The 14,497-nt window shown below is 58.1% G+C and overlaps 1 protein-coding gene across 1 annotated transcript; it reads right to left on the reverse strand.

Moving 5' to 3' along the window:
• Positions 1-2,581: 2,581 nt before the first annotated feature.
• LOC124502873 (calphotin-like) lies at positions 2,582-11,719 on the reverse strand. The gene is made up of 5 exons (XM_047067458.1): positions 11,703-11,719; positions 5,138-5,554; positions 4,304-5,027; positions 3,235-4,210; positions 2,582-2,895 (listed from the first exon to the last, which is right to left on the reverse strand). Exons 1-5 carry the CDS (start codon positions 11,717-11,719, stop codon positions 2,582-2,584), a joined length of 2,448 nt encoding a protein of 815 aa, XP_046923414.1.
• Between the last annotated feature and the right edge of the window lie 2,778 nt (positions 11,720-14,497).

Here is a 14,497-nt window from a genome sequence, read left to right on the forward strand (position 1 = left end):
TGTGTAGTGCTATGGGCTCTGGGTTCACTGCAGGATGCATTGCCATGGGCACTTTGTTCACTGGAGGCTGCAGTGTTGTGGGCACCGGTTCACTGCACGGTTCAGTGCGAGGGGAACTGGGTTCACTGGAGGCTGCAGTGCTTAGGGCACTTGGTTCACTAGGGGTGAAGTGCCTCAGGCACTGCCTTCACTGGAAGCTGCAGTGCTGCGTGCAGTGGGTTCACTGGAGGCTGCATTGCCAGGGGCAGTGGGTTCACAGCAGGCTGCAGTGCCACAGGTACTGTGTTCACTGGAGGGTGCAGTGCCGCAGGAACTAGGTTCACTGGATTGTGTAGTGCCATGGGCTCTGGGTTCACTGCAGGATGCATTGCCACGGGCACTTTGTTCACTGGAGGCTGCAGTGTTGTGGGCACCGGTTCACTGCACAGTTCAGTGAGAGGGGAACTGGGTTCACTGGAGGCTGCAGTGCTTAGGGCACATGGTTCACTGGAGGGTGAAGTGCCCCATGCATTGCGTTCACTGGAGGGTGCAGTGCAGTGGGCGCTGCCTTCACTGGAGGGTGCAGTGCCGCGGGCAGTGGGTTCACTGGAGGCTGCAGTGCAGTGGGAACTGGCTTCACCTGAGGGTGCAGTGCCACGGGCACTGGGTTCACTGCAGGCTGCATTGCACCGTTCACTGAGATAACCGGAAGCTGCAGTGCTGCGGGCACTGGGGTCACTGGAGGATGCAGTGCATCGGGCACTGGCTTCACTGCAGGCTACATTGCCGTGGGCACTGGGTTCACTGGGGGCTGCAGTGACGTGCACCCTGGGTTCACTGGAGGGTTCAATGCCCTGGGCACGGGGTACACCGGAGGATGCAGTGCCTAGGGCACTGTGTTAACTGGTGGGTGCAGTGCCTCAGTCACTGCGTTATCGAGGGTGAAGTGCCACGGGCACTGGGTTCACTACAGGGTGCAGTGCCGAAGGTGCAAGGGTTCACTGGAGGGTGCAGTGCCACAGGCTCTGGCTTCACTGCAGGGTGCAGTACCGCGGGCTCTGGGTTCAGTCAAGGGTGCAGTGCCGCGAGCACTGTGTTTACTGGAGCCTACAGTGCTGTGGGCTCTGCGTTCACTGCAGGCTTCAGTGCCGCAGGCACTGGGTTCACTGCAAGCTGCAGTGCCCGTGCACTGGGTGCAATGCAGGATGCAGTGCCGCGGGCACTTTGGTCACTGCAGGGTGCTGTGCCGTGGGCACTGGATTCAGTCAAGGGTGCAGTGCCGCGGGCCTGGGTTCACTGTAGGCTGCAGTGCAGTGGAAACTGGGTTCAATGGATGGTGCAGTTCTGCTGGCACTGCGTTAACTGAAGGGCGCAGTGCACCCAGCACTGGCTTCACTGGAGGGTGCAGTGCCGTGGGCTCTGGGTTCCCTGGAGGCTGCTCTGCCATGGGCACTGGGTTCACTGGAGGCTGCAGTGCAGTGGGAACTGGGTTCACTGGAGGGTGCAGTCCGCGGGCACTGGGTTCACTACACGCTGCAGTGCACCGGTCACAGGGATAACTGGAGGCTGTAGTGCTGCAGGCAGTGGCTTCACTGGAGGCTGCAGTGCCGCAGACACTGTGTTCACTGGAGGCTGCAGTGCCTAGGGCATTTGGTTCAATGGAGGCTGCAGTGTCGTGGGCACTGGGTTCACTGGAGGCTGCTGTGCCGCGGGCACTGGGTTCACTGGAGGCTGCAGTGTGGTGGGCCCTGGGTTCACTGCATGCTGCACTGCCTTGGGAACTGGGTTCACTGGAGGCTGCAGTGCCGTGGACACTGGGTTCACTGGAGGCTGCAGTGCCGCGGGCACTGGGTTCACTGGAGGCTGCAGTGATGCGGCCACTGAGTTAACTGGAGGGTGCAGTGCACCCAGAACTGGATTCACTGGATGGTGCAGTGCCGCGGGCTCTGGGTTCACTGGAGGCTGCAGTGCCGCGGGCCCTGGGTTCATTGGAGGCTGCAGTGCCTCGGGCACTGGGTTCACTGGAGGTTGCAGTGACGCGGGCACTGGGTTCCCTGGAGTCTGAATTACCACGGGAACTGGGTTCACTGGAGGGTGCAGTGCTGCAGGCACTCGCGTCACTAGAGGCTGCCCTGCAGTGGGCTGACAGTTCACTCCAGACTGCAGTACCACGGGCACTTGGTTTACTGGAGGTTGCAGTGCCACGGCACTGGCTTCACTGGAGCATGCATTGTCACGGGGTCTGGGTTCACTGGAGGCTGCAGTGCCTTTGGCACTGGATTCACTGGAGGCTGCAGAGTGGCGGGCACTGGGTTCACTGGAGACTGCAGTGCCGTTGGCACTGGGTTCACTGGAGGCTGCAGTGCTTCAGGCACTGGGTTTACTGGAGATTGCATAGAAGCTGGAACTGGGTACACTGCATGGTGCAGTGCCGCGGGCCCTGGGTTCACTGGAGGGTGCAGTGCAGCAGGCACTGCCATCACTGGAGGGTGCAGTGCCGCGGGCAGTGGGTTCACTGGATGCTGCAGTGCTGCGTGCAGTAGGTTCACTGGATCCTGCATTGCTGCGGGCAATGGGTTCAATGCAGGCTGCAGTGCACCGGTCACTGGGATAACTGGAGGCTGTACTGCTGCAGGCACTGGCTGCACTGGATGCTGCAGTGCCGTGGACACTGTTCACTGGAGGCTGCAGTGCCTAGGGAAGTTGGTTCAATGGAGGCTGCAGTGCCGCGGGCAGTGGGTTCAGGGGAGGCTGCAGTGCTGCAAGAACTGGGTTCACTGCAGGGTGCAGTGTCGCGGACACTGCGTTCACTGGATGGTGCAGTGACGCAGGCACTCACTTCACTGGAGGGTGCAGTGCAGCGGGCACTGGGTTCATTGCAAGCTGCACTGCCGTGGGCACTGGGTTCACTGCAGGCTGCAGTGCAGTGGGAACTGGGTTTACCGGATGGTGCAGTACTGTGGACACTGTGTTAACTGGAGGGAGCAGTGCACCCAGGACTGGATTTAATGGAGGGTGTAGTGCCACGGGCACTGGGTCAGTAGAGGATGCAGTGCTGCGGGCACTGTGTTCATTTCAGGCTGCATTGCGGCGGGTACAAGGTTCACTGGAGGCTGCAATGGCACAGGCACTGGTTTCACTGGAGGCTGCAGTGCCAAGGGCACTGGGTTCCGTGGAGACTGCAGTGCCGTGGGCTCTGTGTTCACTGCAGGCTGCAGTGCCGTGGGCACTGGGTTCACTGAGGCTGCAGTGCACCAGTCACTGAGACAACTGGATGCTGCAGTGCCATGGGCATTGGGTTCACTGCAGGCTGCAGTGCCTCAGGCTCTGGTTTCACTGCAGACTGCAGTGCCACGGGCACTGGGTTCACTGGAGGGTGGAGTGCCCGGGCACTCGGTTCACTGGAGGGTGCAGTGTTGCAGGCAGTGGGTTCACTGGAGGCTGCAAGTGCCGCGGGCAGTGGGCTCACAGCAGGATGCAGTGCCATGAGTACTGGGTTCACTGGAGGGTGGAGTGCCCAGGCAATGGGTTCACTGGAGGCTGCAGTGCCATGGGCAGTGGGTTCACAGCAGGATGCAGTGCCATGGGTACTGGGTTCACTGGAGGGTGCAGTGCCGCGGGCAGTGGGTTCAATGTAGGCTACAGTGCTGCGGGCACCGGGCTCACTGGAGGCTGCATAGAACAGGGAACTGGTTTCACTACATGGTGCAGTGCTGCGGCCACTGGGTTCACTGAAGGGTGCAGTGCGGCAGGCACTGCCTTCACTGGAGGGGGCAGTGCCACAGGCAGTGGGTTCACTAGAGGCTGCAGTGCAGTGGGAAGTGGGTTCACTGAAAGGTGCAGTGCCGCGGGCACTGGGTTCACTTGAGGCTGCAGTGCCTCGGGCACTGTGTTCACTGCAGACTGCAGTGCCACGGGCACTGGCGTCACGGGAGTGTGCATAGAACCGGGAACTGCGTTCACAGCATGGTGGTGCCACGGGCACTGGGTTCACTTGAGGCTGCAATGCCGTGGACACTGACTTCACTGGAGGGTGCAATGCCGTGGGCACTGAGTTCACTGCAGGGTGCTGTGCCGCGGGCACTGGGTTAAGTCGAGGGTGCAGTGCCACAGGCACTGGCTTCACTGGAGGCTGTAGTGCCGCGGGCACTGTCTTCACTGCAGGCTGCAGTGACGTGGGCACTGGCTTCACTGGAGGGGGCAGTTCCGCGGGCTCTGGTTTCACTGGAGGCTGCAGTGCCACGGACATTGGGTTCACTGGAGGGTGTAGTGTCACGGGTACTGGCTTGCCTGGAGGGTGCAGTGCCGTGGGCACTGGGTTCACTGGAGGGTGCAGTGCCACGGGCACTGGTTTCAGTAGAGGGTTCAGTGCCGTGGGCTCTGGGTTCACTGGGGGCTGCAATGCCATGGACACTGGGTTCACTGGAAAGTGCAGTGCTGGGGGCACTGACTTCACTGGAGGGTGCAGTGCCGCGGGCATTGTATTCACTGCATGCTGCAGTGCCCCGGGCACTGGGTTCACTGCAGGCTGCACTGCCGCGGGACCTGGGTTTATTGGAGTCTGCAGTGCCACGAGCACTGTGTTCACTAGATGGTGCAGTGCTGCGGGCACTGTGTTAACTGGAGGGTGCAGTGCACCCAGCACTGTCTTCACTTGAGGGTGCAGTTCCGCGGACTCTGGTTTCACTGGAGGGTGCAGTGCCACAGGCACTGGTCTTCCTGGCGGCTGCAATGCCGTGAGCACCGGGCTCACTGGAGGCTGCAGTGCCACGGGCACTGGGATCACTGGAGACTTCAGTGCCGTCGGAACTGGGTTCACTGCAGGGTGCAGTGCTGAGGGCACTGGGTTCACGGCAGACTGCAGTGCACGGGTCACTAGGATAACTGGAAGCTGCAGTGCAGTGAGCACAGGTTTCACTGGAGGCTGCAATGCCGCGGGCACTGGCTTAATGGAGGCTGCAGTGCCGCGGACACTGGGTTCACTGGAGGGTGCAGTGCGGCAGGCACTGGCTTCACTGCAGGCTGCAGTGCCCCGGGCACTGGGTTCACTGCAGGATGCAGTGCCGCGGATACTTTTTTCCCTGGATGGTGCAGTGCCCCAGGCCCTGGGTTCAGTAGAGCGTGCAGTGCCACGGGCTTTGGGTTCACTGGAGGCTACAGTGCCGTGGGCACTGGGTTCACTGCAGGCTGCTGTGCCTCGGGCACTGGATTCAGTGCAGGCTTCAGTGCTGCATGCAGTGGGTTCACGGGGGGCTGCAGTGCCACGGGAAGTAGGTTCACTGGATCCTGCATTGCTGTGGGCAATGGGTTCACTGCAGGCTTCAGTGCTGCGGGCGCTGGGTTCACTGAAGGCTGCAGTGCCGCAGTACTGTGCTCCCTGGAGGCTGCAGTGCCACGGGCACTGGTCTCACTGGAGGCTGCAGTGCTGCAGACACTGGGCTCAATGACGGCTGCAATGCCGTGAACACTGGGCTCACTGGAGTCTGCAGTGCCGCGGGCACTGAGATCACTGGAGGCTGCAGTGCAGTCGGAACTGGGTTCGCTGCAGGGTGCATTGCCCTGGGCACTGGGTTCACTGGAGTGTGCAGTGCCGCGGGCTCAGGGTTCAATGGAGGCTGCAGTGCTCTGGGAACTGAGTTCACTGCATGCTACACTGCCACAGGCACTGGGTTCACTGGAGGCTCCAGTGCCACGGACACTGGGTTCACTGGCGGGTGCAGTGCTGCGGTCACTGGGTTCACTGGAGGGTGCAGTGCCACAAGCACTGGTTTCAGTAGAGGGTTCAGTGCCGTGGGTTCTGGATTCACTGGAGGCTGCAATGCCGTGGACACTGGGTTCACTGGAAAGTGCAGTGCTGGGGGCACTGACTTCACTGGAGGCCGCAGTGCCGTGGGCACTGTCGTCCCTGGAGGCTCCAGTGCCGCGGTCACTGAGGTCACTGGAGGCTCCACTGCCGTGGTCACTGGGGCCTCCTGTGCCCCAGTCCCGCTGGCACTGGAGCCTGGATGGGCTGCTTGGGATTCTGTGTCTCCCTCTTTGTTTTTCCCCGGGAGGTCTCTGGTTTGAGCACAGACCTGGAGGCTGCATGGGATTGTGTGTCTCCCTCTGTCTCTGTCCTTCCCCAGGAGTTTCTGTGCTGAGACCACAGAGCCTGGAGGCTGCTTGGAATTTTGTGTCTCCCTCTCTCTCTGTCCTTCCCCTCCAGTTCCTTCAGGCACTGGGATTGCCAACTTCAGGCTCTGGGAAGGACTTTGACTTCAGTCACTGGGAGTGAGTTTGGGAGTGTTCCGTCAGTGGGAGTGACTTCGAGAGGGTCTTCCATCACTGTGTGTGACTTCGCGAGGCACTTGCGTCACTGGGAGTGACTTCAGTCATTGGGGGTGACTGACTTCAGTCACTGGGCATGCCCTCAGGCCCTGGACATGCCTGTGCCCTTCAGGCAGTCGGCTAGCCTTCAGGCACAGGGTGAGAATTCAGGCATGGTGCAAGCCTTCAGGCATGGGGCGTGCCTTCAGGCAAGGGGCGTGCCTGCAGGCACTGGGCGGGGCTTCATGCTTGTGGCAAGGCTTCAGGCACGGGGCTTTCCTTCAGGCACAGGCCTTGCCTGCAGGCAAGGGGCCTGAGTACAGGCACCTGGAGCTGTTTCAGGCAAGAGGCATGCCTTCAGGAATAGGGAGCGGCTTCAGGCACATGGAGCGTTTTCAAGCATGGGGCGCACCTTCAACCATGGAGCTTGTCTTCAGGCCCTGGGAGCACCTTCAGGTACAGTGAGCAGCTTCATGACCAGGGTGCAACTTCAGGCACGGGGAGCCTCTGTGCTCTTCAGGCACAGGGCGCGCCCTCAGGCACTGGGCTTGCCCTCAGACACAGGGTGCACTCAGGCAAAGGGTGCGCCGTCACCCATGGGGTGCATCCTCAGAGAGTGCTTGTGCCTTTCAGGCAAAGGGAGTGCCTTCAGGAATGGGGAGTGCATTGAGGCACGGGGAGTGCCTTCAGGCATGGTGAGTGGCTTCAGCAACTGGACGCTCTGTGCTGCGAGCACTGGGGCCTGGAGGCTCGGTGCTGCAAGCACCGGGGCCTGGAGCCTTGGTATGAGAGCACCGGGGCCTGGAGGGGCTGCTTGGGATTCTGTGTCTCCCTCTCTGTCCTTCCCCAGGAGTCTCTGTGGTGAGAGCACAGAGCCTGGGGGCTGCATGGGATTCTGTGTCTCCCTCTCTCTGTCCTTCCCCTCCAGTTCCTTCAGGCACTGGGATTGCGGACTTCAGGCACTGGGATTGACGTCAGGAGTGACTTCAGTCACTGGGAGTGACTTCGGGAGTGACTTCTGTCCGTGGGAGTGACTTCGAGTGGGACTTCCGTCACTGTGTGTGTCTTTGCGAGGGACTTCCGTCACTAGGAGTGACTTCAGTCATTGGGAGTGACTGACTTCAGTCACTGGGCATGCCTGTGCCCTTCAGGCAGGGGGCTAGACTTCAGGCACAGGGTGAGAATTCACACCTGGGGCAAGCCTTCAGGCATGGGGCATGCCTTCAGGCAAGGGGCGTGCCTTCAGGCACGGGCCTTGCCTGCAGGCAAGGGGCTTTAGTACACACATGTGGAGCTGTTTCAGGCAAGAGGCATGCCTTCAGGAACAGGAGCCGCTTCAGGCACATGGAGCGTTTTCCAGCACGGGGCGCACCTTCAACCATGGAGCTTGTCTTCAGGCCCTGGGAGCACCTCCAGGTACAGTGAGTGGCTTCATGCACAGGGTGCGATTTCAGGCACGGGGAGCCTCTGTGCTCTTCAGGCACAGGGCGCGTCATCAGGCACTGGGCTCGCCCTCAGGCACAGGGCGCCCTCAGGCAAGGGGTGCGCCATCACCCATGGGGTGTGCCCTCAGAGAATGCTTGTGCCTTCAGGCAAAGGGAATGCCTTCAGGCACGGGGAGTGCCTTCAGGCATGGTGAGTGGCTTCAGGAACTGGAGGCTCTGTGCTGCGAGCACCGGGGCCTGGAGCCTCAGTGCTGCGAGCACAGAGCCTGGAGGGGCTGCTTGGGATTCTGTGCCTCCCTCTCTGTCCTTCCCCAGGAGGCTCTGTTGTGAGAGCGCAGAGGAGAGCACAGAGCCTGGGGGCTGCATGGGATTCTGTGTCTCCCTCTGTCTCTGTCCTTCCCCGGGAGTTTCCGTGCTGAGACCACAGAGCCTGGAGGCTGCTTGGAATTCTGTGTTTCGCTCTCTCTGTCCTTCCCCTGCAATTTCTTCAGGCACTGGGAGTGCCGACTTCAGGCACTGGCAGTGAAGACTTCAGGCACTGGTAGTGAGGACTGCAGTCACTAGGAGTAACTGCAGACACTGAGTGTGACTTTGACTTCAGTCACTGGGAGTGACTTCGGGAGTGACTTCTGTCACGGGGAGTGACTTCGAGAGGGACTACCGTCACTGGGTGTAACTTCGCAAGGGACTTCCTTTTCTGGGAGTGACTTTGCCAATGACTTCCATCACGGGGAGTGACTTCGGGAGAGACTTCCCTCTCTGGGAGTGACTTTGGGAGTAACTTTATTTACTGGGAGTGACTTTGACTTTAGTCACTGGGAGTGACTTGGGAGTGTCTTCATTCATTGGTCAAGACTTCAGTCATTGGGAGTGACTGACTTCAATCACTGGGCATGTCCACAGGCACTGGGCATGCCTGTGCCCTTCAGGCACAGGGTGAGAATTCAGGCATGGGGGCGTGCCTTCAGGCAAGGGGTGTGCCTTCAGGCACTGGGCGGGGCTTCATGCATGGGGCAAGGCTTCAGGCACCGGGCTTGCCTTCAGGCAAGGGGCTTGAGTACAGGCACCTGGAGCTGTTTCAGGCAAGAGGCATGCTTTCAGGAACAGGGAGCAGCTTCAGGCACAGGGAGCGTCTTTAGGCACGTGGAGCACCTTCAACCATGGGGCTTGTCATCAGGCACTGGGAGCACCTTTAGGTACAGCGAGCAGCTTCAGGCACAGGGCTCGACTTAAGGCACGGCGGGGGGGGCGGGGGGGGAGTCTGTGCTCTACAGGCATGGGGCGCCCTCTGGCGAGGGGTGTGCTGTCAGGCATGGTATGCGCCTTCAGGGAGTGCCTGTGCCCTTCATTCAAGGGGAGCGCCTTCAGGCATGGAACATGCCTTCAGGCACATGGTGTGCCTTTAGGCACTGGGCGAGGCATTATGCATGGGGCACTGCTTCAGTCAAGGGGCTTGCTTTCAGGCAGTGGGCTTGCCTACAGGCATGTGGAGCTCTATCAGGCATGGGTTGTGGTTCAGGAACAGGGAGTGGCCTCAGGCACAGGGAGCATCTTCAGGCAAGGGGTGTACCTTCAGCCATGGGTCTTGTGTTCAGGCACTGGGAGCAGCTTCATGCAAGGGGCGCACCTTCAGGCAAGGGGAGCATCTGTGCTCTACAGGCATGGGGCACGCAGTCAGGCATGGGGCGAGCCATCAGGCATAGGGAGTAGCTTCAGGCATGGTGCATGGCTTCAGGCATGGGGCGCGGCTTCAGGCAAGACGAGGTCCTGTGCCATTCAGGCAAGGGGAGCGCCTGTGACTTTCAGGCACGGAATGCCCCATCCTGCGCAGGGAGCTCAGTCAGACTCAGGGCATGCCTTCAGGCATGGGGTATGTCTTTAGAGAGTGCTGGTACCTTTCAGGCAAGGGGAGTGCCTTCAGACAAGGGGAGTGCCTTCAGGCATTGGAGGCTCTGTCCTGTGAGCACAGAGCCTGGGGTTTCTGTGCTGGGAGTACAGAGCCTGGAGGGGCTTCTTGGGATTCTATGTCTCCCTCTCACTCTGTCCTTCCCCTGGAGTGTCTTCAGGCACTGGGAGTGCCAATTTCAGGCACTGGGAGTTATGACTGCAGTCCCTGTGAGTGGAGACTCCAGTCACTGGGAGTAACTGCAGACACTGAGAGTGACTTTGACTTCAGTCTCTGGGAGTGACTATGACATCAGTCACTGGGAATGACTTTGACTTCAGTCACTGGGAGTGACTTCAGGTGTGACTTCAGTCTCTGGGAGTGACTTCAGGAGTGACTTCAGTCACTGGGAGTGACTTCGGGCGTGACTTCTGTCACTGGGAGTGACATCTGGAGTGACTTCCGTCACTGGCAGTCACTTCGGGTGGGACTTTCATCACTGGGAGTGACTTCGAGAGGGACTTCCCTCACTGGGAGTGACTTTGGGCGTGACTTCTGTCACTGGGAGTGATATCTGGAGTGACTTCCGTTACTGACAGTCACTTCGGGTTGACTTTCATCACTGGGAGTGACTTCGGGAGAGACTTCCATCACTGGGAGTGACTTTGGGATGACTTCCTTCACTGGGAGTGACTTTGTCTTCACTCACTGGGAGTGACTTTGACTTCATTCCCTGGGAGTGACTTTGGGAGTGACTTCATTCACTGGGCATGACTTCAGACATTGGGAGTGACTGACTTCAATCACTGGGTATGCTCTCAGGCACTGGGCATGCCTAACCCTTCGGGCAAGGGGCGAGCCTTCAGGCATGGAGCTATCCTTCAGGCAGGGGGAGCCTTCAGGCAAGGGGCGAGCCTTCAGGCAAGGGGCGAGCCTGCAGGCATTGGACCTGCCTTCAGGCATGGGACATGGCTTCATGCTCGGGGCATGGCTTTAGGCAAGGGGCTTGCCTTCAGGTAAGGGGCTTTTCTTTAGGCATGGGGCATGCCTTCAGGCACAGGGAGTGGCTTCAGGCAAGGGGATTGCCTTTAGGCACGGAGCTTGTCTTCAGGCACGGGGAGCGCCTTCAGGTATGGGGAGCTGCTTCAGGCATGGGGCGTGCCTTCAGGTACTGGGAGCGTCTGTGCCCTTCAGGACACTTTCCATGGAAAGTAACTCTGTACCACTTCTGGCCCCACATGTGTGTGGTCATATCAGATTTAGGAATTTTGTCCTCATCGAGAGAGACAGAGTCTTGGCTAGTGTTTGGGTTTGGGCCAGGGACTTAGATAGGGCTGAATGGACAGGAGACCCGTGATCGCCCTGGAAGGCTGAAGTGAGGGCCCATGCACTAATGCGTGTAAGGTTTAGGATTATGGTAAGAGTTGGTGTGAACTTTAGGTTGAGGGGTATGGTGCGGGTCAAGGTTACTGTTAGGTTTAGGTCCCAGGAGGTTCTAGGCGGTGAACCCCTAGCAGTGCAGTGGTCTCCACATAGGGTTCAATGGAGACTGCATGAAAGCCTCTAGTTCAGGCTTCATCTTTCCATGCCAGAGCCAGCCTCCCGTGTGTGCCACTCTTCAGTTGGGCCTCAGCACCCTCCTTGTGCAACTCCATGCCGGCAGTGGAACTGACATGATGATGTTCCAATTCCATACCGAATAATACTTCAGGGGTCTGGGCCCTATGGGCATGGTGTTCTCAGAATTCGGAACTCGATCCCCATTGGGAGAGAGCCATCGCTAGAGTTAGGGTATGTTCCAGCGACATAAGAACGGCTGAAGCGACACCAGTCCCTTGAGCTACATGGGGGGATGAATAGGGCACATGCACAGGTGCAGGTCAGATGTAGGATTGTGGTTAGAGTTGGTGAGGTTGGTGTGTATAGTTATGTTCATTGTTATAGTTCTGTTCATAGTTATGTTCATGGTGAGGTTGGTGTGTATAGTTATGTTCATTATTGGGTTTGGGGTTAAGTCCTAGGTGGCTCCAAGCGATAAACCAACAGCAATGCAGTGAGCTTCCCGGAGGGCTCAGTGGAGGGCATACTGCAGGTTGTCCGTCATGCTTAGTCTTTCTTTGCCAGGGCAAGCCTCCATCGTGGGCCATTCTTTGATTGAAACTCAGCAACCACTTCTGCAGCAACATCTGGGCTTTGGATATTACATGGTGATATTCCACATTCTACGCCGAGTAATACTCCTCCTCCTCTGGACTCCATATGTGTGGTATCCTCAGATTAAGAATTGGGTCACCATCAGGAGAGAGCCTTAGTCTGAGTTAGGGTTTGCTTCAGGGCCATAAGCAGCACTGAAGCAACACTACTCACGTTATCTACATGGGGTGTTGGATGAGGGACCATGTGCATGTGAGGGTCTGGTGTAGGATTAGCGTTAGAGTTGGAGAGAGGTTTAGGTTTAGGAGTACTGCGAGGGTCACGGTTAGGGTTAGGGTCCAGGAGGCCCTAGGTGCTGAAACCCAAGCAGTGCAGTGATCTCCCTGGAGGGCTGAGGGAGGTCGCATTGGAGGGTGCCGGCCAGGCTTAGTCTTTAGGGGCTAGGGCCAGCCTCGGATATGGACCACACTTTGGTTGGGCCTCAGCAACCCCCTTGTGCAGCTCCCACTGGGCTTTGTAAATTACCTGGTCATGTTCCACATTCCATGCCAAGGAATCCGGCTCCTCTTCTGAACCCCACGTGTGTGGTTTGCACAGAAGTACATATTGGGTCACCATGGGGAGACAGCCTAAAATGGAGTTAGGGTTCGGTCCAGGGGTGTAAGCAGGGCCGAAGTGACAGCAGACCCGTGATCTCCCTGGAGGGCTGAAGTGAGGGTCCCTGCGAGGGTTCAGGTCAGTTGTAGGTTATGTTTAGAATAGGGTTGATGTTTAGGTTGAGGGGTACTTTGAAGGTCATGGTTATTGTTAGGTCTCATGAGGCTCTAGGTGCAACAACCCCAAGAAGGATGTGGTCTCCCAGAAGGGCTAAGTGGATCCCACATGGGATTGTGCTGATCAGGCTTTGTCTTTGAGTGCCCAATCAAGCCTCTCGTGTGAGTCACTCTTCAGTTGGGCCTCAGGAACCCCCTTGTGCATCTCCTTGTGGGTAATGGAAATGACACGATTTGCTCCAAGATCCATGCCGAGGAATCCTGCAAAGCTTTGGGCCCCATGTGTGTGGCCTCTCAGAGTTAGGCATTGGATCCCCATCGGGATTCAGCCACAACTAGGGTTAGGGTTCGGTCCAGGGAGGTAAGCAAGGCCGAAGCAACAGCAATCCCATTACCTACATGGAGGTTTGAATGAGGGCCCATGGGCGGGTGAGGGTCAGGTGTAGGGTGTCAGGTGAAGCCTTAGAGTTGGGGTGAGGTTGAGGTTGAGGAGTATGTTGATGGTCATGGTTACGGTTTGGGTTAGGTTCCAGGAGGTACGAGGTGCTGTACCCCAAGTAGTCCAGTGGTCTCACTGGAGGAATCAGTGGAGGGAAAATGGTAGGTTGCCGCTCAGGCTTACTCTTTGGGTGCCAAAGCCAGCATCAGTTGTGGGGCAATCTTCAGATGGGCCTCAGCAAACCCTTTTTGCAGCTTCCTCTGGGCTTTGGAAATTACCTGTCGATGTTCCACGTTCCATGCAAGTAATGCTGCAGCGCTTCTGGGCCCCATATGCATGGTGACTGAGACTTAGGAATTTGTTCCTCAATGGGAGAGAGCCATTACTAGGGTTAGGTATTGGCCCAGGGATGTAGATAGGGCCAAATCCACATGAGTCCGTGATCATTCTGGAGGACTCCATAGGGCCCATGCTTGGGTGCGGGTCATGTGTAGGGTTAGCATTAGAGTTGGTGTGAAGTTTAGGTTGAGGTGTATGGTGAGGGTCAAGTTTAGTGTTAGTGTTAGGTCCCAGGAGGTTCCAGGCAGTGAACGCCTAGCAGTGCAGTGGTCTCCACAGAGGGCTGAGGGGAAGCTGCATGGAACTCTACAGTTCAGACTAAGTCTTTGCGTGCCAGGGCAGCATCCTATGTGTGACACTCTTCAGTTGGGCCTCAGCAACCTCCTTGTGCAGCTCCATCCCAGCAGTGCAAATGAAATGATGATGTTCCAATTCCATCCTGAAGAATACTGCAGGGGTTTGGACCCTATGTTCATGATGTTCTCAGAGTTAGGAACTGGATCCCCTTTGGGGGAGAGCCATAGCTAGGGTCAGGATTTGGTCCAGGGACATAAGCAGGGCTGAAGAGACACCGGTCCCGTTATCTCCATGAGGGCCTGTATGAGGGCCAATGCACGGGTGAGGGTCAGGTGTAGGGTTAGCATTAGCGTTGGGGTGAGGTATAGGTTGAGTAGTATGAGGAGGGTCACGGCTGGGGTTAGGGCTAGGTTCCAGGAGGCCCAAGGTGCTGAATCCAAGGCAGTGCAGTTGTTTCCCTGGGGGACCCAGAGAAGGGCGCATGGGAGGGTTCCAGTCATGCTTATTCTTTGGGTGCCAAGGCCAGCCTCTTGTGTGGGCCACTCTTTGGTTGGTCCTCAGCAACCCCCTTGTGCAGGTCCTCCTGGGCTTTGGAAATGGTATGGTGATGTTCCCTGTTCCATGCCAAGTAAGCCTGCACCGCATCTGGGCCCCATGTACATGGTTTTCTCCGAGTTAGGAATTGGGTCCCCATCGGGAATGAGCCATAGCTAGGGCAAGGGTTTGATCCAGGGACGGGACGTAAGCAAGGCTGAAGAAACAACAATCCCTTTATCTCCATGGAGGGCTCAATGAGGGCTCATGCACGGATGCGGGTCACGTGTAGGGTCAGCACTAGACTTAGGGTGAGGTTCCGATTGAGGAGTATGGAGTGGGTCAT

The sequence above is a fragment of the Lynx rufus genome, unplaced genomic scaffold (genome assembly GCF_022079265.1).
Source record: "Lynx rufus isolate CCGP_SWC_20201006 ecotype Redwood Valley unplaced genomic scaffold, mLynRuf1.p SCAF_71, whole genome shotgun sequence".
Lineage (NCBI taxonomy): Eukaryota > Metazoa > Chordata > Mammalia > Carnivora > Felidae > Lynx > Lynx rufus.

What these genes read in the sequence shown, in the direction of transcription:
- LOC124502873 (XM_047067458.1), bottom strand. An exon ending in AACCCAGTGCCCACGGCACT is followed by an intron (nt 5,028 to 5,137) that starts GTAGCCTCCAGT and finishes TGCATCCTGCAG; the next exon opens with TGAACCCAGTGCCCGGGGCA. An exon ending in TCCAGTTGTCTCAGTGACTG is followed by an intron (nt 2,896 to 3,234) that starts GTGCACTGCAGC and finishes ACTGCACTGCAG; the next exon opens with CCTGCAGTGAACCCAGTGCC.